At 40.0% G+C, this 22,142-nt stretch overlaps 1 protein-coding gene and 1 long non-coding RNA gene across 3 annotated transcripts in view; one reads left to right on the forward strand and one right to left on the reverse strand.

Annotated features, from left to right (window-relative positions):
• LOC122549908 (tensin-3-like) overlaps positions 1 to 22,142 on the forward strand; it is a 434,491-nt gene that overhangs the window by 118,700 nt on the left and 293,649 nt on the right. The window contains exons 1-2 of one of the 2 annotated variants that reach the window (XM_043690125.1): positions 6,170 to 6,321; positions 7,162 to 7,236. The exons of the other annotated variant lie outside the window; for it this stretch is intronic. Coding sequence (XP_043546060.1) covers positions 7,198 to 7,236 — 39 coding nt within the window. The 5' untranslated portion in view covers positions 6,170 to 6,321; positions 7,162 to 7,197. Of the gene's footprint in view, positions 1 to 6,169; positions 6,322 to 7,161; positions 7,237 to 22,142 lie in introns of those variants that run through there. 2 annotated transcript variants of the gene reach the window in all.
• The window catches only part of LOC122549909, a 27,107-nt gene continuing 5,832 nt past the window's right edge, over positions 868 to 22,142 (reverse strand). Inside the window, exons 2-5 of the long non-coding RNA XR_006311703.1 lie at positions 11,397 to 11,621; positions 10,668 to 10,836; positions 4,104 to 4,216; positions 868 to 961 (exon numbers count right to left, since the gene is read on the reverse strand). This is a non-coding gene — a long non-coding RNA (uncharacterized LOC122549909). The remainder of the gene's footprint in view (positions 962 to 4,103; positions 4,217 to 10,667; positions 10,837 to 11,396; positions 11,622 to 22,142) is intronic.

Below are 22,142 nucleotides of genomic sequence, written 5' to 3' on the forward strand. Positions count from 1 at the left end.
TAAATCCTTGGCAGATCAATCTTTCAAAATGTAATTGCTTGATTAATGATAGGTTTCTTATGCAATCAATGTGTATGCTACCAGATGTACTGTAGGGGCGAAAGAAACAACGAGGTGGTGTGTGGTCTATTGAAGTACATTGCAGTCGCTGCTTGACAGAGCACAAGTCAACCATGTTGAGTAGGATCTGAAAGTTCTGAATCTGGACGTATTCTGGGAAAGCAGATCACTGGTGTCAGGTCAAATAGGGGATTTCATTGTGAAGCTTTGGCTTGCTTGAAAAATCCAGATGCAACAGCTGACTGGAGCTTTACTCAAAGTATATATATTTGAGGTGTCTATATGTTGTGCAGCGTAGTACATACATTTAAAATGGTTAGATATTATAAAAACATATAAATAGCAAAATAAACTTAATTTCAGCTTTCGAGTATTTTGCATAAATAACCATAAAAACGTGTTTAATTGATTGTTTTAATTCAGATCATGAACACACAAACTGGACTAAAGAAAGCTTGCAATTTTATTGTTACTGTACATACATTTGAACACAAAATCCAATCCTCTAGCAAAGTTTGGTGTGAAATAAAATTACCATAGAATAATTTTTGTGCTACAGAGTGGAATAAATGAATTAATTTGATTTTAAAACCAGAAAATCTAGGATTGGATATAAGTTTGATTGAAAATAGATTTTTGTAGTTTCTTGGAGATATAACTTCAGACATACAAAAACCTGAGCATTTTCTAACCTTTTATTTCACATCTTGATTTTTGTCCCTGTTATATGAAGGGGTACCTTGATTATCCGAAGGACATGGGCAGGGAGTATTTTGTTCAGTTAATCGAACCCCGGATAATCGAATGCTGGATAACATAGTTTAGCCGAGCATCAGGACCTTGCGATCTTGCCGGATAATCCGATATTCAGATAATCGAATGCAGGGTAATCGAAGTTCCTCTTTAATGAGTCAAATGAAGATACACACTATCTCCTAACTTCCACTTTCCATTTGCCCTCCCTTCCTTTACAAATGAGTTCCTGTTATTATTAGATAGGAAGGCTCATTCATAACCTGCCTCTAATGCAGTTACTGGGCATTGATTCTTTCAGTGAACCAGTGGTTTACAGATTATTCTATCACAGGAAACCATAAAAAATGCTAACTCATCTATTTCCTGTTTTAACTTAGAAAAAGAATCTCAACAATGTATGGTGGTACCATTGCAAATAAAAACCCTAGTTGATTGGCAGATGGAGTAGCTCTGATTTTACCTGTGTACAAGTGGATGTTAGAATTTGTTGAATGTGCTGTAATGGGAACTAGCCTGTGGTTGGGGTAATTTGCTGTCACCAGCCTCTTTCCTTGTCTGGGCCTAAAGCCATAACACCATGGGTTACAGGATCAGGAGGAGGCCATTCAGCTTCCTTGGCTGATCTGATCATCCGCAACTTCACTTTCCTGCCTTTTTCCTTTTAACCTTTGATTCCTTTACTAATTAAATATCTGTGTGCAAAGGTTGCATCCAGTTACCTATAAAGACAGTTGAGCACTTGAGGTGGGGAATGACTTGCAAGGGTCTCGGCAGTGTGTCCATGCTGCTATGATATAATTTCATGAGTCCATGGAGACTAAATGCGGAGATGAGCAGTAATGAGGAGCAGTTGCTCGGACTGTACGTACACAACATTAAAACTGGGGTACGGAGAGCCTCTGGATAAAGGGTAGAGAAGAAACCAACATGATACTTCCCACATATGGGAAACTGACATGGTACCAGTGTTGCTGGAGGATGTGCCATTAAAGGCTGTTAGTAACAGGTTTGTATGTCTTGGTGGAGGCATCCTCCATCATTGTTGGGGTCATTGGTCAGCAGTGACGGTGCTGCTGAAATTCTTAACCTCTGGATCATTCTAAGATGGAGTAGCTGACCTTACTGGACCTTGCAATGAGCTTTCCATTGCAGCATTGGGAGTTGCTGTGTTTGAGAGGGTCATTGAATTAGACTGAAGTCAGCCCTGATTGGGTCGCTAGCCCCAGAGAGTTGTGGGATTTGCCTCCATCATTGAACCCCCTCCAGTGCAAGAACTTATTGACTGTACTCATGTGTTCATCAACATAGACAGAGGCATTCACCCTCTCAATGGATTCCACTATCTTAAAGCTCCAAGTCTGTGTACAATATTCTGGCAGCTGTAATGATTCTTTCATCTTCGGATAATTGCAGAGACTGCACGCATTCCTACTTATGGCTAGGCAGAGAGAATGACTGATAAGGGATAGCCATTGAGCGAATGGCTGTTGACACCTAAATGCAACTCTTTGGCGGAGGCACAGTGGTGCCACAGCTGCTGTCTTCTGAGTACTGTGGCTTTTGCAGAAGAACTTATTGGACTCCTGAAGGTGAAGTTCTGGTCTCTGGGCCATTAAAGCAAGGGATGCCTCTACCATATGTACATCTTAAACGGTGTCTCGGATTGGAGTGCTCTGCTCTGCCTTGCTCATTCCAGCTGCGCACCTCTGAAGAGGAACGGAAGAGTGACATGCTTTCTAGGAGCAGGCTGAGCCAACCTCATGAGGGTCTCCATATATCTGGTTTGGATATTACAGCAGCAGCAAAGATGGATGAGATACTTGTGCTAACAGTGGTTAGCACTGCTGCCTCACAGCGCCAGAGACCGAGGTTCAATTCCCACCTCAGGCAACTGTCTGTGTGGAGTTTGCACATTCTCCCTGTGTCTCCGTGGGCTTCCTTTGGGTGCATCAGTTTCCTCCCACAGTCCAAACATGTGCAGATTAGTTGAATTGGCCATGCTAAATTGCTCATAGTGTTAGGTGATGGGGTAAAAGTAGGGGAATGGGTCTAGGTGGGTTACTCTTCGAAGGTTCGGTGTGAACTTGTTGGGCCCAAGGGCCTGTTTCCACACTGTAAGTAATCTAATCTAATCAATACTGATTCAGGCATGTCTTTTCTGAGCGCCTCTCAGACCGGAAGGCATAGAGCTCCTGAACCCACATGCGTGGGTATGAATTTGGAACAGGATTAGGCCACTTGGCCCCTTTAACGTCTTCTGTAGTTCAATAATGATGGATTTCATTGTGGCACCAATTCCATGATCCTGCCAAGCCCCAATAACGTTGACTCCCCTATTAGTCAAGATTCAATGCCCTGCCACCCTTACCCTATGAGGAACAGATTTCCAAAGACTCTTGAAATTTGATTGAGAGAAAAAGGGTTTCCTCATCTCCATCTGAATTGAAAGGCCACCTATTTTTAAACTGTATCCCTAGTCTTAGACTCTCCAGAAGTGGCTACACCTTCTCGATTTGGAGATGCCAGTGTTGGACTGGGATGGACAAAGTTACAAATCACACAACACCAGGTTATAGTCCAACCTGTTGGAGGAGCGGCACTCCAAAAGCTAGTGTGCTTCCAATTAAGCCTGTTGGACTATAACCTGGTGTTGTGTGATTTGTAACTTTCTACGTCTTCTCAGCATTCATTGTGTCAAGTCTTGTCAAGATCTTGTAAGTCTTAATATGATCACCTTCTTATTTTCCTAAACCCAAATGGATATAGCTCTGGCCTGTCCAACCTTTTCTTGTCAGAAAGACCCTCAGTACCAAATATCAGTGACATGGTGGTCATACTAAATCACCTCCATGGTTAACTGCTTCAAAGGAGCTGAAACACACTGTTAAGAAGTTGTGCTTTAGCACAACGGAAAATGGAGAAGAGGAAACTCCATCCCTCTACCTGGAGATTCAAACTTTTCACTCTTTTTAGATTACTTACTGTGTGGAAACAGGCCCTTCGGCCCAACAAGTCCACACCGCACAGCTGAAGCGCAACCCACCCATACCCCTACATTTACCCCTTACCTAACACTACAGGCAATTTAGCATGGCCAATTCACCTGACTTGCACATCTTTGGACTGTGGGAGGAAACCGGAGCACCCGGAGGAAACCCATGCAGACACAGGGAGAACATGCAAACTCCACACAGTCAGTCGCCTGAGGCGGGAATTGAACCCGGGTCTCTGGCACTGCGAGACAGCAGTGCTAACCACTGTGCCACCGGGCCAGATTACTATCTTACCATTATCCATTCACTCTTGTGCTGCCATCCTGCTTTCTCCATTGACATCAGATTGGACCAGTTGTGGTACATTACCCGGTCAGTTTTTCCTCTGGCATTATACTTCGCTTTTCCTGCGAGATCAAAAGGATGAAAATAATGACCAACATGTGTGACTTTAGCATGTCCAGCTGTACCAATGGATGTGATGCCACTGATCATACTGTTGTCTCTTGCACTTTAGCTAATACTGTGAGCCCTCCCAACAGCTCTATAATGCTCCTGGGCACACAGTTCACCTGAACAGTAAAACCACGTGCTCTCAGGCTGCTCAACTTGTGTATCCTGATGATTGCAGATTTGTCCTCTGTTGCCAACCCTCTACAGATTAGTAAAGTGCTTCAAGCACTGACTGCAGTTCTTCCTCAGCCAGCTCTTGGCTGCTCTGTTTGCCCTGTCTTGCTGACTATGTCTTGGCCCCTGGAAATGGAATATTGCATCATGCTGCCATTTTCTTGAGCAGAATTGCAAAAGCGAAGTGCTGCCCAGCTAAGTTCATGGTTCTGTCTGTCCACACATTCATGTTCTGCTGCCAGCACACTCAAAGTGAACTCTAAAATATTCGATATTGGACTTTTTAAAAATCTCACTTTTCACCTTGTGCATTCCATGATTGGAAATCTAACATGGCCCTGCACCCCCTCACCCGGTCACTGACTGCCCATTCAAAACCATGCTGCATGACACCTGCCAATATGATGCGTTGCCCAGACCCAAAGCTCCTCCAGGCATTGGCCTGTGACCTTTCACCAGAACAAAAGATATTAAAATTGAAAGCTTGTTTCTGTGGAATCCACTCGGTTGGAACTACTTTGCAAATACGTGAGCTTTTTCCTGCAGATATTTGCAGACTGATTGGAACAGAACTCAAATTTCTGAAGTGAAAAGACAATGACGTGTTCTACATTTCGTGACATAGAATTCCATCCAGCAACTCCCATTTGTCTGCTGGCCAGTACAGAAGTCCTTATGTAGTTGTGGCGTTGTAGATGGGAAATTATATCTAACTAAATTTGTTCAAAATAATGTGTTAGAGTATCACTGGGAGCCAAAGTTTGTGTTTTACCTGTATGCAAGCTAAATCTGGAGCTACCCAGGACGTATGCAAACTAGTATCGGGAAGATCTACTTCGAAATCCACCTAAAGCAGACAAAGCTGAATTTGAAATACTATTTCAAAGTGGAATACCTACCTCCAAAGAAAATGTTGCACTGCATTCTGTGAACAAGTGGGATTAGATTTGGATAGGATCCTGGAAACATTACATTGAATGGCATGACTGTGAGAAAAAGGGACTTGTTTAAAAATTTGGCAGATTCAGGAAAATGTTTTTGTTTTACAGGCTCGAAACAGGTGGGAAGGATCTACTTGAGAGGATTGAGTGAAATAAGATAGGAGCTGACTGACACAGTGAGAAAATACCTGCCTCAACTAGTTGGGCTGAATGGCCTGTCTCAGTCTGTAAATTCTGTTTATCTAGTGTTATGTTTTGAAACACTTCTACAGAATTTATCATCCTAATGAAATACTGCCTTGGACAGTTTAGTCTTTAGTCACCATTATTTTGTTAATGTTTGGAATGTGAAAGTTCAGTCAACACAGTTTATTAATCTTGTGCTTGGTCCTGCCCATGTAGTATATAAATAGCACATTCCAAGGGTGCCCTTGACTACAAAGCACTTTGTTGGTAAACTCCTGTAGTTCTTAAAGACTGTGCAGCAACAAAAGTGTATAATTCATTTTGTTTTGTGAAAAATATTAGGTTTTGAATGTCAAGAACAAATGAACAACGACACCCAGAACTTTTCCTGACAACACAGCTATTTAAATACTCCTTGAGAGGGAGCCCCTGGTAGCTGCAAAACTGAGGGAGGAAGTTTAGTAACATACACGGCCAACAGAGGGGGCTGTGGGTGACAGTCAGAAGTTCCTTCTATGAGTCCGAGCAGCAGGAGCTGGTTGAGGTAGTGTGTTGGTGATTTTGTTACTTGCACTCATCTCCTCAAAGACTGCACATTTCATTGCTCATGATGCTCAGCAATTTCATAGTCTGAAGCAAGCTGCCATTTGGGAGCTTATAACAAAACGCTGAAGGGTTAATGGTCTTGGTCTTGGCTCTTTTCTATCTTTTACCTGCCATAGAAACGAGCAGGGCATTGTTAGATCCCAGCAGCAGAGGTAGGTACCGTCATAGTTGCATTTTGACTTTCTAATAATCTGAGGAAGCAAGTAGGCAGATTTCTAATCAAATAAAATGTTTTGCTTTACTGTGAATGAATTTTGATTTTGTGCTTCGATACCAATCCATTCCTAAAATACGTAAGCAAGTCAACATTTTCTGACTTGATTACTCTTTCCTTAAATTTCTTGCACATGCTGCATTCTTAAGGTGTTCTTACTTTTTTTCTTGTGTAGCAGAGTAAGTCAAATAGGTGAGCTGTAAACCATTTGCTTGAGGTTTTGTTTTAACTGAACAAAGCGTTATCAATCACGTTGTGCTTACGTTCATCAGGAGCAGGTATTTTTCATAGCCCGAAGGCCAGGTTTAGTGAGCTTTTGTTAATGAGAAATAAGCTGTCCTCTAGTATAGAGGCTGACTGTCTTTGCTTCCTTGAGTTCTGATTTTATCTGTTTGCCCTCAGTTCAGTGTTCAGTGATAACAGAAATGTGCTTTGAATTGCTGGTTTTAAAGCCCTGTGTTGCTTAAGCAACTGATTCAATCTGACAATGTGCATACAGGTGTGAGCGACCTGTTTCCAACACTTTGTATTTGTGGAAAGTGATTTTTTTTTAAAAATTGAGAAATAGAATAGCAAAAAGAAAGGGAAAATTAGCCAAGGAAACAGGTAACTACAGGTCTGTTAAAAGTGTGTTCCGTCAAATTTGGTAGGCAAAATCCTTAATCCAGTTTGGAATGCTTTCCTCTGAAACCTTGGGGAAGAAAGATAATGACGTATTGTTTATAGAACATAGGTTTGGGGCTGATCTCATATTCCCATGTGTACTTATTTTTTCTAGGTCATTTCTTACAATTAAGTGCTGCATTGCCCTGAAATGCAATATTACTGCATGCGCTCGATGAGCAAAGAACAGGTAATTTTATTTTGAAAATAACTTTTTTTAACAGAAGTACCTCTTTAATAAATCATTTCACCTTTCATTCATTTCTAAAGTATGATTGGTTTGTTCTTCATTTTGTGAAGCTGCGCTCCACATACCCTTTATAGTGCTGCTGGTGGAATGCTACAAGCTGAAGGTACATGTTTCATCTTGCACTAGACTACAAAGCATTCAGCTGTGTGTATTGCTAACTTGTTTTCCCACCAACTGTCTCGCAGGAAAAGCCCATATCCAGTTTAATTAGTAACAGTTTAAAATAATCTGGTACAAGCTTGTGACTGAAAAGACAAAAGACAGTGAAAATGTGTTTTATAATTAAACACACAAATTAACTTTCAGGAGCAGTGTCCAGGAGAAATTATAGTTTTAAAAGTAAAGTTATGACAATATCTGAATTTATTTTAAAAATCTCTTTCATGTACTTTCAGTGTTCACCTACTATAACACTGGTTGAATAGGGTTAGCTAACCATATGTATGCTATACTCAGATCAAAACTTTTTAATGTTTGTGTATGTATTCCGCTTTCAGAGTCAAAAGTGATTGTATAACTTGCCGATTATTGATGATTTGATTGTAATGTATACTGAGTAATCACAAAGTGACTGTATGAGGAACCTGTATGTAAAGTATATTTACTTCTCTCGAGGGAAAGAGTAACACAGACGTTGTAGTTTCAACAACTGAGTGATAGTTTATTTTCTAATAAGACTTCGTCTTAATATAGGTCTGTATGTTTACAAACAATTATAAAAGTGATTTTTTTGTGTTTTACTGTTGATGCAACTTAAGTGTCAATATTTTCATGAAATATTTATCTCTGAAATTGACTTCCCAAGCTTATTTCCCTCTCTGTATCTTGCTTTGAAACTTTCCTTAAAATCCATCTTTTTAAGAAAACTGTCACTATAAATCCTGGTTTCTCCCTTTCTGGCTCAGCACCTGCTTTCCACTTTCTTGCGCAGAGACTACAGACTTTCTATGTCAAAGGTATTGTTTGTTGTTGGACTGTGGCTTACGATTAAAAACATCAGCGAGGAAAGTAAAATTGTTTAAAAGTTTCTGAAATAGCACTTTTGAGGGTGGCCAGTTTTTTTTATGATTTGTTGATAGACATTTATGAGTCACATAAAGCTGACCAAAACTCCAAAGGAGAGAAGAATATAAGTGATGGAATATGATGTTGCATCAATCAAAGTTGAAGTCATTATTACTTTGTTCCAGTTTTACTGGTTATTTTGATTGTTGTGTAATTCATACATTGAACGTTTCTTGCAAATTGAGCTAAAATACAGCCTACGGAGGAACCAGTTTTTTTTAAAAAAAGCTCATTTTGATCACTTGTGCAAACTGCTTCTTGGATCAGCTGAGGTACAGCATACCTTTCTGCTGTCCTGTGTGGTCTAGCATAGCTGTGGGGCACTACTGATGAGTGACAGTCTCGGGATGTTCCATTTATTTACTCTGCCCTTTTTGAAAAACAAAACGTGCACATTTGTTTCTGTTGTAAAGGCAGTGAACACTTATTGTAACAAATTAAATATCTTTTACATAATAATTTATAGCTTTTTGTCTATAACGGGTTCCTACCTTAACAGCTCATTGTTTTAGAAAAAGAGGGCATTTAACCTCTTGAAGAAAAGCTGTTGGACATAAGCATGCATGTTCCTTAACATTGCATCATAATCAATAATGTGACAATCCACAAATGTAGGCTATAAATTTTATATTTATCTTTGGTTTAGTATCAATTGCATTCTTTTAAGTGGTGTTCACTGTAATCTGATATCTATAGGAAGACACGGTCACAGTGTTTCAAAGAACAAATTATTCCTGCACCAGTGTTTGTTCTGTAACCTCTTGTATAATCCTTTTTTTTTGCAAAACCGTAAAAACAAGATATAATTCTGCTTTTTGTACAGTTGAATAACATTGAAATAATATGGTTAAAATGTTAATGCTGCTGGAATTCGGAGTCTAGGAGCCAATTCAAGGCGAATGGACAGTAAAGGAAAGTTAGAAGAGAAGTGGGAGGTGGACAGGCGGTCTTCAAAGGAGGCAGAAAGAGGCTGCAATGAAAGCGGTAGTTTTAAGCATATCAGCAAAGAAACACTGAGCTAGTGAGGAGTTAGAAAAACTTGGAAATCATTTAAATAGTGAAATACTTGCAAATCAACGTAGCATATCTGGTAAAAGGCTGTGAATGTTCAGAAACGACTCTGGAAGATTGTATTGCATGCTATTTTAATAAACACTGTTAATTATTCAATTCAATATTGATATTGAGATCTGCAATGCAGTAAAATGCTGATACCTGAGCATAAAATGTTCCAAATTTGTGAATATGCAATTGAAACCTATTAGCTGTAACCTCTCTAATCTGAAAGATGTGTTTAGAGAGAGAGATTTTATGTAGAAGTGTTTGTTAGTTAGTTTGTGAAGTTCTTTGGTGACATATGGTTTAGTGTTTAACACTGCTGCCTCATGGCGTCAAGGACCCAAGTTCGATTCCAGTCTTGGGTGACTGCATGGAGTTTGCACATGCTCTGTGTCTGGAGGGGTTTCCTCCCACAGTCCAAAGATGTGCAGAGTAGGTTTGAATGGCGATTCTGAATTGCCCTGTAGTGTCCAAGGATGTGTAGGGTTGGTGGATTAGCTGTGGGAAATGCAGGGTTACAGAGCTCGGTTGAGGGGGAGAGGGGTGGTACAGACTCATTGGACTGTATGGCTTCTTTCTGCACTATTGGGATTCTATGATTCTAAGATGCCTGTTGTCCTTGGCTAATTTACATTACGTTATAATACATTACCTACAGTGTGCAAACAGGCCCTTCGGCACAACCAGTCCACACCGACCCTCCGAAGAGTGACCAACCCAGACCTATTTCCCATGTACCTAACGTTATTATGTAATAGTGTGTTTCAGAAATTAATGTCTTTCTTGTGCATTGTGGCCTTTATTATATGATAGCATCACTAAATAAATGAGTTGATGAGATTCAAAAATCAGATTCCTGAAGCAATGCAGTCCTTGAGAAATAAAATTGTTTGCTGATGTGAGCCCTCAACCAATTGCATTCATTGTGCCATTTCTTCACTCATGTTGGATTCATCTCTCAGTTGCAATCTGTAGCCATTTTTTCATTAACTGCATACTTCAGAAATCTGTTACTCTGAATCTTAATCCATCATTCCCAGACACTTTGAGGATGATGGTTGTCAATTCCCATCACTCTAGCACGTAAAATGTTTCCTACTCTTACTCCTAACTCCTAGTTCTTGTTTGTTTTAGATTTCTTCAATAGAAGAGCCCCTCAAAATCCCATATCATTTTAAAACCCTTGAGTAGCTTACCCCATAACTACCTAAACTGGAAGGAATGCCAGACAACTTCATGTTACCAACCTTCATAATTTGACTCCTCAGATGTTGATGTTATTCTTGTGAATTTACCAAAGTATCTTTATAACCAAGGAGCAGTGTGTTCAAAGTGTCTCTTTCAGTACTCAGTACGGAGCCTGACCAAGGCTGGGGACAACTAAAGCATCATTTTCTCAATTTTGAAATCTGGCACCTGAAAATTAAAAACAATGTTACACTCTATTTTATGGTGAGCCTTTATACCTGGCACTTACAACTACTTGCTTTTCAGTTATTAGTTTCCACCTATTCAAAATATCTGCATTCAATATCCAAACATTCAACTTTTGTCTTTCCTGTGCTGTCAATATTTTCCCTCCAAGCTTAGCCCCCTTGCATGTCCGACATTTGGAGCCTCCAGGAAGTAAGTGAAAAGCTCAGAGCCATGAATCTCTTTGTGTCCACAGTCCAGAGTAGGTTCTCCCTCAGAGGTCTAACTGTTCCAGTCCCCTCTCTAATTTGTGGATGGTGAGTTCATTTGTAGAGATTGAGGTCATTATGTGTGAACCTCAGGATATGGATTCTTCATAGTTATTGGTTCTAAACTCTAGGCTGAGTTCAAGTCTTTCCATCTCAAGTTAGGATGTTAAATTCACTAAGTAATTGTGGCTATGAAAGCAAAGCCACTTGCAAACAATAAGCTTCAAAATAGTTGGCATATCTCTTTTAGGGAAGAAAACTTGGCACCTACTACCTTGACTAACCTGTATTTACCTTCATCTCACCCGATGTGGTTGACTCTGACGATCTTGATCTAGCAGATGGTTTTATTTCAGATGGGACGTAATAGATTGTTCAAATTTCTCCAAAATGAATCAGGTTTCCTGTTTCTGGATAATTACTCTGTCTATTGGTCGACACGTGTGTGTGGATGTCAACGAAGAATGGGATGTTTGTTGGCTCAGTTTTCCACTTCTATTGAATGCTTGCCAATGCTACCTAAGATGACATTTTCAATAAGATTATTTAGAGAGAGAGATACTGGCAGCAAATCATATCCCAGGTCTGAGTCACTCCGTTTCGGGAAGGGAAGAAGTGTCAGAAGTCCACTATCCTGTTTTAATCTTGTGACACTCCCCGTTACCATGAACTTAATCACTCCAATATGGCAGTCATTCCTTCATCTGAACTCTGGAATTCCTTCTATAGTCTCCAGTTTCCTCTTTTAATACAATCCTTAAAAAAAACTTTGCTTTTATCAAGCTTTTGGTTATTTCCTCGTTTGGCTCACTGTCAAACTTTGATAACAACCCTGTCCAGTGTCTTTTACGTTTTAAGGCCTGACATAAATGCAAGTTTTTAACTCCAGAATTAGTACTCCATGAGTGTGATGCGATGTGATCGTAGTTCTGCTGTCATTGATCTCCTTTCAGTCAGGAGTTTGTTTGAATGTGTAAGAAATGTCAGAGTACTTTCAACTACAAATTACCGTTGTGTTTTTAGATTATTGTTGCAGCTTTTGAGTCTCCCTTTCTCTTCTGCTCACCCCCCAACAAACCCCAGGTTTCTTTTGCTGTTAGTGTCATACAAGTGTTCAAACTCCCTATGTCTCAAAGAATGCAGTACAGTAAGGGTTTGACTGTGCCCAGACCAGTTTTTGAGACCTTTGAAATAATCAAGAGTAATGGTTTTCTTGCCTTTGCTGCTTTTGTGTCATCGCACCTGAAGTCTATCAGTTATAGACCTCTCACTTGTGCGGAGCAAAACATTTGGGAGTCACATAATAGGATTCTTTTGTTATAAAGTATTTCAAACTTGAAATCCACAGTTACACGCTAATAAAAATGTGACGCAGAAAGCATTTGAATAAAACTAAGCATCACTTCACCTTTGACATTTTAACAGTTTCTTATACTGAGGAAACCAGCCAGACCCATCTTCCAAATATAAAACAGTAATGTTCAAGTAGTACACTGGAAAGAAACCCAAGAATGCGTGGCTGTGGTGATCATTTTAAATTAGTTAGCGTATTTTCAGAGGACTGGAATTTACCATGTTTAGTAAGTCTGCCTCAAATTGACTATGATTGGATATAATATTGTTATTCTATTTTAAGAGAGATGAGACTTCTGTCTTCAGACACTTGCAGGTTCGACATGAGCAAAAAAGGGGAATTATTTGTGTATTACTCAGAAATGTTATCTCCACTTTAGCTTTTTTGGCTAGCTTTGATAATCTCATGACACATTGAAGCTTACCCTAGTGAAAATATTTTCAGTATTTATCCCATAAAAATGTCGTACAGGTCATATTTCCTCTCAGCAGTGCAGGAGTATGAAAGAGCCCAGAAGTTTCTGCTCACAAATGGTCCCTTTAAGTTAATGCGTGTGAATGTGATAAGGCCACACATACTTCAACAAATCACCCTGCAATCCAAAACAAAGAGATAGAGGGTCTGTTGCTTCAGTGACATATGTCATGATGAGAAAAGTAAACTTCTAGAGCTAGAGTGAAACTATGATTTAATGCATTGTAACTTCTCATTTTGCAACTAGTTGGGTCAATTGTTACTTATTCCAGCTGTGTGCTAATGGTTAATGATGTTGGAAATCCTCAGAAGGTCTAAGTCGGTTTCTCACCAATTGAGATAGAAATAATGTTTCAAGTTGAATATGTCTTAATTTGGTTATTTTAGCATATGGAAGAGAGAGACAAGTTTTCTTTCCAATGGCAAGGTCACTTTTGGCTATTCCACATGATTCAATAACCATATTACCTCCCTATCCTCTTGTAAGTAATCTGTGGCAACAAGGAGACTGTAATAAACCACAACATGAGTTGGCCACAGAAGGAAGCCAACACGTCCCCTTCTGTCCATGTTATTCCTCTGTAAGAACAGATCTAGCACCACTTTCCTGCCTTCTTCTCTAGCCCTGCAATTTGTTTGTCTTCAGACACTTACTTGATTCCCTTCTGAAAGCTATTGTTGCATCTTTTAATTTTTTTCATTCATTTAGTAGATTTGGGTATCACTGGCTGGGACAGCATTTATTTTCTATACCTAGCTGCCTTTGAGAAGCATATTTCCACATAGTGCATTTTATACCCTAACCACTCTCCATTTTTTTTAAGAGATTTTCCTCATCTAAACATTACTTCTTTTGCTTATCATTTTTTCTCGGTCCCCTTTGGTATTCTATCCTTCCACCATTGGGATCTGTTTCTCTCTCTTTTTTGCTAGTGTATTTTGAATTAACATATTGGACCCCTTCGTCAAATCTTCTCTCAATGTGTCCTCCCTAAGGAGAAGCGCCTCTTCTTTACTAATCCATATAACTAAACCACCTCTGCATGTTCCCTCAAGCCATCACATCCTTTTGAAAGTGAGGTCACCTGCAATTTGAATACTCAAGCTGTGGGGTTAAACTAGATTTTATAAACGCTTGTCAGGACGTCTTTGCTTATTTACTTTAGCTTCTATTTATAAAGCTCAGGATTGTTTTACTCTATCTTGTCTTGGTTCTTCCTACTGAAATTTATCATTTCCCACTGTTCTACATTATATTTCATCTGCTCCATGTTCCACTGGCCTGTCTGTGCTGTGTTGAAGTCTATCATTATCTTCCTCAGTGTTCAACATGCACCCTTTTTTTGTGTCATGTGAAAATTACAGGATTAGAGCCTGCATATCCATGTTTCAGTCATTAATATCCTGGGAGCAGTGTGTTTAAATGTCCTGATTTCTCCCACATTGGATGTACCTTGATGGTAAGGGGACAGTTGTCTCCTTGAAGGCAACCTATTGTTTAATTAAAGTTAGAATCAGTAACCATGAAGAATCCGTATTCTGAGACAGTTCTGTCCTCACAGCACTGAAGTTGGTGCCTTTTCTAATGAAATTCTAGATTGTCCTTCCTTCATGTCTCATTTCAGGTTTTGATCACTGTCCTAAAATATTCTCCACTTAAAATTTAATCCACTTGACCCATCTTGTTCTGCAGACCAGATCGGAGCATGCAATAGAAATGTACCAATCAAAAAAAGAGGTCAAGAATGATATTTTTGCATTTCAGTTAACTTTATTTACTGCCTGGGCAGCATGGTGACTCAGTGGATAGCACTGCTGCCTAACAGCACTGGGAACCCAAATTCGATTCCAGCCTTGGGTGACGATCAAGAGTTTGCACATTCTACCTATTTCTGTGCAGGTTTTCTCTGGGTGCTCTGATTTTCTCCCACAGTCAAAAGATGTGCAGGTTAGGTAGATTGCTAAATTATCTGTAGTGTGCAGGGATCTTGGGCTAGATGAATTAGCTATGGGAAATAGGTTATGGGGCTAGGAAGGGGGACGTGGGATGGGATACTGTTCGGAGGTCAGTGCTGAATGGCCTCTTTCCAAACAAAATTCTGTGATTCCTAATTTATGAAACGTGGCCGACAGTGCAGCTCTCCATTGAGCTCTGTGCAGGACAACATCCATATTAATACTTTCCTATATTTTGCTAAAATAATGTTTGGAGATAAGTATTAGAACAAGGTGGCTGGAGATTGTGTTCTTATGATCTATTTACGTTACATTATTCTAAATTCTTGTAAGTTGCATGTTTGTACACCTTCCCCAGCTTTTTGGTTCTATTCCCTAAAATCTGGTGTATAGAACTCTTGCAGCCAGCATACATTTTGTAAACAACAGCAGAAATTCTTCTCAGTTAAAAAAAAAACTAAATGGCATCTGTGTAAAGTAAAGACAGGTGAACTCTTCATCGCATCACAGACTCCCTACATTTGGAAGCAGGCCATTCAGCCCTCCAAAGATCATCCAACCTGACCCACTCCCCTACCCAATCCCTGTAACCCTGCATCTCCCGTGGTTAAACCACTTTAGCCCGCACGTCCCTGGACACTGTGGGCAACTTAGCATGGCCAGTCCACCTAACCTGCACATCTTTGGACTGTGGGAGGAAATTGGAGCACCTGGAGGAAACCCATGGAGAATGTGCAAACTCCACACAGACAGTCACCCTGGGTGGAATCCAACCTGGATCTCTGGTGCTGTGAGGCAGCAGTGCTAACCACTGAGACACTGTGCCACCCATTTAATCTCATTCTTATTTCTTAATCTTAATCTTATTCAGTTGGGCCAAGCTTGAACTTGGGTTCCACTAGTCATGAGGTATTTTCTAAATCAACCAGTTCAGAGAAATTATTACAAGGCCTCCAGGCTCAGAGGTGGTGACATCACCACTGCACCTCAAGAATCCTTACACGAGTAAAGATTTAATCATTTCTCCCGCCTATGGTAATAGGTGAAGTTAAGAACCTTTTAAGAACTACTTTGAGCAGTTTGATAACCGATTATTGTTTCTTGGCCACTGCAGTGTTTACTTGGTTATCTTTATTGAAACAGGAATGGGTTCATTTCCTCAAGAGTTATCAAAATTTGATTCTGACTGTGCTGACCTACTCACCAAGTTAATGTTTTATTTCTCTCAGTTTAAAACAAAACTGAAAGAACTGCAGATGCTGGAAATCAGAAACAAAAACCAGAGACTGCTGGAAAAGCTCAGCAGGTCTGGCAGCATCCTTGGAGAGAAATCAGAGTTAACGTTTCGGGGCCAGTGACCCTTCCTCTCAGCGGTTCTGAGGAAGAGTCACTGGCCCCAAAATGTTAACTGATTTCTCTCCAAGGATGCTGCCAGACCTGCTGAGCTTTTCCAGCAGTCTCTGGTTTTTGTTTGCATTCTATTTCTCTCATTTTGATTCGCTGCAGGTATAAATGTGTATTTTTCATTGAAATTTGTTACCCAGTACTTAATGAAGACAAACATTTTTAAAACCTGTCCCGCAGCATATTTAATTACTAAAAAAACTTTAAATTCTTAAGGAAATCTACATTTATAGTGATTCTAGTTTGGAATTTTGTGTATTACTAAATTAACAAGAGTCAAACCTTTTAGTTAAATAATTTGAGATTAGATACAATAGCATGAACAAGGAGAAACTAAAATCTAGTAGACTGATCTGGCATTGTTAACATTTAGCTATCTTCAGTTTCTGAAGGAAATGTTAATTTTTGACGACATATGGAGTCTACCGTTCTTAAATATGTTGTTGTTGATATTGCTCCTTCTAAATGTTGGTATGGGATAGGCTTTTGAGAACAGAAGTTCAGTACAGCATAAAATGAATTATACAATAGAGTTTGCAATAGGTAGAGTACTGTTCACAGCGTAAGCAACTTTTGCACAGTTTCAAATTCACCCAGCAATAACGTTCCATGTTTTGCACATTTAAAGTTGAATTGCATATGTAGAGTTTTATAATTGTAGAATGCTATGCTCGTAAGGTGAGAGTAATGTACTCATGAATTAAAAGCATCTTGAAAGAAAGGCAACATCAAAAGCATTTTGATTTAAGTGTAATATTTCCCTCCAAAACATGTTGGTACCAGTATGTTAAGTAAGCCTAATACCAATAATCCAGCAACTATGAAAAGACTTGTCTAGTACATACATCATAGTGCTTCCACATTAGGAAACCAAGTGCTTCGTGACCAAAATAAGCGCATGATTCGGGTTACAAAACGCTGCTTTTGAAGGCGAGAATTGAATGAAACACACAAACTGACAGAATGTACCAGAAGCACTCTGATTGTGAGTTATCATTGATGTTAAAAAGTAACAATGTTTGTAATTTGAACCTGAAAAGCTGAGTTTTTTTTGTCAAAACACAGTTGTAACAAAGCTTTTAATATGACTCAAGATAGTATGCAAGATAATAGCAACTAGGAAATAAGGGTGGATATAAATCACTGAGGGTGTGGTGTCTTCAGGGTGCGTTTTTAAATAATCAGGTTTGTTCAGTTCAGTTCAGTGTGCTATAAGAATTGAAATACTACTGGAGGGAGGGCTGGTTTATCTTAAGTAGGTTGTTGTCTCATTCCTTTACCTCTGTTAGCTTGCCTGTTGCAGCTTGTAACTTGGTCATTGTACCTCCCATCCATAAGAGTACTTGAAGCTTACATGTAGAACATTAATTGTATGAAATGTTCTTTTATGCCTAAAGGAAAGAATTATTTTTAGCTTGAGCATAGGTCTCATTCCTTGTGATTTAATTGGTAGAAGCAACATTTACAAAGTTCCATGTTGCCTCCATCTTGGGAACACCATGTTCTCAAGACCATATACATTATTAGAAACTTGGCTTTCATGTTTTACAATGCAGTGGCCATTCAGCTTCTCTGACTCTTGTTGTAGGTAGATGCATTCAGTCTGTGCATGCAGGAAATTCTCATCAAAAAAGGCATACATTTGTTACAATATGTGTGATAGAAAATGGCACTGTACAATCCAACCTGAAAGGATGTAATTTACTTATGCATAATATCCAAGCCCAGAATCCAATCTTTGTCTTTAAATTGTTTTGTTCAATGTGAAGGAGGGGAGACAATAAACTTACTGTGCTATTCTCATTCTGAGAACTCAAGTTTGATATGGCACAATTACTGTAGAAAGTGGGTGGAGTTGATAAGTCATATTGTAAAGTTGTAAACCAATGCTGCCAGCATTTAATGTATGTTGGTTTCTGCTGGAGCCATCTGGGATAACTTAGATAGAATCAGTACCACTGATTCTTCTTACTGGTTCAGTCTAAGCTACAAGTACCAATCTGGGAAGGAAGGCCACACAAACACTTTGCCAGAAGATGGTCTCAGTCCTGATGAAAAATAAATGTCTTTATTACATACTACTTGGATGGCAACATTACCTCTGACATAAATCGTAGAATCCCTACAGTGGTCTATTTTGGCCAATTGAGTCTACTCCAAAGAGCATCCCCTCCCAGACCCAAGCCCCCTCCTTATCCCCATAATCTTGCATTTACTACAACGAATCACCTAGCCTGGACATCCCTGGACACTTGGGACAATTCAGCATGGGCAGTCCGCCTAACCGGCACATCTTTGGACAAAGGGAGGATACCAGAGCACCTGATGGAAACCCATGCAGATATGGTGAGAACATGCAAACTCCACACACAGTCACTCAAGGCTGGAATTGAACCTGGTTCCCTGACAGGGTGAGGCAATACTAACTATTGAGTCACCGTGCCACCCATGATTTTCTCCCAGGAGACAACCAAGCTCAATGAAAAATTAGGTACATGTTAATACCTGCTGTTATGTCTACATATTGTTACTACTAAATACCTACAGCCAGTACAGTACTACAGAACATGGACTGCAGTGGTTGAAGAATGCAAAACACCACCATCTCTCAAGGGCATCTCGGAATGGGAAATAAGTTTTGGCACACACCTTGGAATGGGAAATAAATTCTGCCCACATACTATCAATGAATTTAAAAAAAACTTCTGCATACTGCCTGGTGAATACATGTAGAACTTATTAGACACGCACGCAACTCTGGTTAGCTCCTCTCAGGAACTGTCCTGTAAATCCTGATGGGTAAGGCTTATTCTGTGACCTCAGTTAATCATTTCAGGTACTGATATAGCCTGACACAAGTCACCATGCAGAATGAAAGGGCAGAACCTGATAACTAGTAAATGTCGCTGAATGGACTAGATTGGCAGTCAAAACAAATTGGTTTGATTTATTCATTGTCACATATTTTGTTACAAAATACAGTGAAAAGTGTTGTACAGTGTCCCCACACTCTGGTGCCATGTTAAAACACAGAAAATTAAACCAAATTGAATGGCTTGAGGTGTAATGCAAAAACTAATTGAAATACCAATCGCAGAACAAATAAAAGGTAGTATACATTACCTCAGGGTTTAAATCTGGCATATAATGCATGGAATGAAGAGGAGTTGTCTGTCAAAGGCAAACAATGCACTCTTTAACTGGAAGCAATTTCAGGTGAGATTGAAGATAAAGGCATGCAAAGATTCTCTTAAAGAGAGGGAGGCATGTTGTTCTGCAAAAGTGGTTAAAGAGAGAATTCCTCAGGACCATATGGTTAATCAATTGAAGTCGTAGGAAGGAAGGGAAATGCATTCATCTGGATTTGGTGGGAAGGAGGTTTTCAGTGGAGGTTTATGACTGCGATTTTACAGATATGACACTCACATAGGTGTACAATTCACAGTTATATAATGCCTTCAACGTGGAGGCAAATTTCAGAAAATCAAAGTGAAGAGGATAAGATTGGAATGAGTAACATAAAAAACGGGATAAGAAATAGCTTTTAAGGATGGCCTGCAAGGAGGATGGGAATAGGAAAGAAAATTCAAAGCATGCTGTCAAAGAGATTGAAAACAAAGTTATTAATGGTCATAGAATGGGCAAACCTGATGTTCAAGTGGCCAGAGTTGGAGGAGCTGTGGTATTATGAGGGTAAGTTTTATGTCTGTGGGAGAGATTACACAGATATAAAAGAAATGGCTATGAAGAGGCAAAATCACTAGGATTGAAAGTTCAGATTTTAAGGCATTGAAGAACTCCAAGTCAGTGTAGACCACATGGACAACAAGTGTGTAGCAATGTTTGCACAACATCGTATAGTTGGTAGAACTTCAGATACACTGAAGTTTGTAGACAATAGAAGCTTAAGGTTAGGAAGACAGGAAAGATAGTGGAACAGCACGAGCAGGAGTTTCTGGGATTAATTCAGGAGGCACACAGAGATTCATCCAAGGGGGGGAAAAAAGTACGGGGAGGATGAGGCTGACTAGGAAGTCAGGGAGAGCATAAAAACAAAAGGGAAAGCTTATAATGTGGTGAAGGGCAGTGGGAAACCAGAGGATTGGGAAGCTCAAAAAGACCGAGGGCAACAAAAAAAGAAATAAGGAAGGAGAAGATTAAATATGAGGGTAAACTAGCCAGTAATGTAAAAGAAGACTGTAAGAGTTTCAATAGATATATAAAGGCCAAAAGAGGGGCATCGGGCTGCTGGAAAATGACACTGGAGTGATAGTAGTGGGGAACAAGGAAATGGCTGAGGAACTGACCTTCTGTCTGTCTTCATGGTGGAAGACATGAGTAATATTCCAAACACTAAAGAGAGTGAGGAAACAGAGCTGAGTATGGTGGCCATCACCAAGGAGAAGGTGCTAGAAAAACTGAATGGCATGAAGGTGGATAAATCACCTGGACCAGATGGACTACTCCACAGAGATCTAAGGGAGATAGCTGAATAGCGAGATCACTTCTACCGCCTCCACTTTAAGGAATCGCTAGACTCAGGGAGGATCCCAGAGGACCGGAAAATTGTTGCTGTGACACTCCTGTTTAAAAAGGGAGTAAGGCAAAAGGCAGAAAATTACAGACTAATTAGCCTAACCTCCGTGTGGGTAAGATCTTGGTATCTGTTGTGAAGGATGAGATTTCTGAATACTTGGAAGTGAATGGTAACATATGGCAAAGTCAGCATGGTTTCTTCAAGGAAAGGTCATGCCTGAAAAATCTGCTAGGATTCTTGGAGGAAGTAACAAGCAGATTAGACTAAGGAGAACCAATGGATTATCTACCTGGATTTCAAGACTGCCTTTGATAAGATGCTACACAGGAGGCTACTGTGTAAGATAAGGGCCCATGGAGTTCGAGTCAAGGTGGTAGCAATGATAGAGGCCTGGTTTTCTGGCAGAAGACCAAGAGTGAGGATAAAAGGGTCTGTCTTAGGATGGTAGCCAGTGACAAGTGGTGTTCCACAAGGCTCAGTGTTCGCACCAGAACTTTTCACTTTATACATTAACAACCTAGATGAAGGAGCTGAGGGCATTTTGGCTAAGTGTGCAGGCAATACAAAGATTATTAGGGGGACAGGTAGCACTGAGGAGGCAGAGAGGCTGCAGAAAGATGTGGACAGGTTAGGAGAATGGACAAAGAAGTGACAGATGGAGTAGAACGTGGGAAAGTGTGAGGTCATGCACTTTGGTAGGCAGAATTATTTTGAGGGGACTTGATTGTGCAAGTAGTATACTTCCGAGAGTCGATAAGGTTCTGGTCAGACCACATTTAGAGTATTGTGCAGTTTTGGGCCCCATAGTTCAGGATAGATGTACAGGCCCTGGAGCACGTTCAGAGGAGGTTCACAAGAATGGTTGCAGGAATGAAAAGCTTAACATATGAGGACCGTTTGAGGACTCTGGGTCTATACTCAGTGGAGTTTAGAAGGATGAGGGGGAATCTAATTGAAACATACAGAATACTGAATGGCCTGAACAGAGTAGATGTTGGGAAGATGTTTCCATTGTTAGGAGAGACTAGGACCTGAGGGCACAGCCTTGGAGTAAAGGAAACACTTTTTAGAATGGATATAAGGAGAAACTCCTTCAGTCAGACGTGGTGAATCTATAAAATTCATTGCTATACAAGGCTGTGGATGCTAGGTCATTGAGTATATTTAAGACTGAGATAGATAGGCTCTTGAGGATTAAGGACAGCAGTCCAGGCTGCATCCAAGGAGCCGTAAAATTGACGTTTCGGGCAAAAGCCCTTCATCAGGAATACAGGCAGAGAGCCTGAAGGGTGGAGAGATAAGTGAGTTGAGGGTG

Source organism: Chiloscyllium plagiosum, chromosome 5, assembly GCF_004010195.1.
Source record: "Chiloscyllium plagiosum isolate BGI_BamShark_2017 chromosome 5, ASM401019v2, whole genome shotgun sequence".
In the NCBI taxonomy this organism is placed as follows: Eukaryota; Metazoa; Chordata; class Chondrichthyes; order Orectolobiformes; family Hemiscylliidae; genus Chiloscyllium; species Chiloscyllium plagiosum.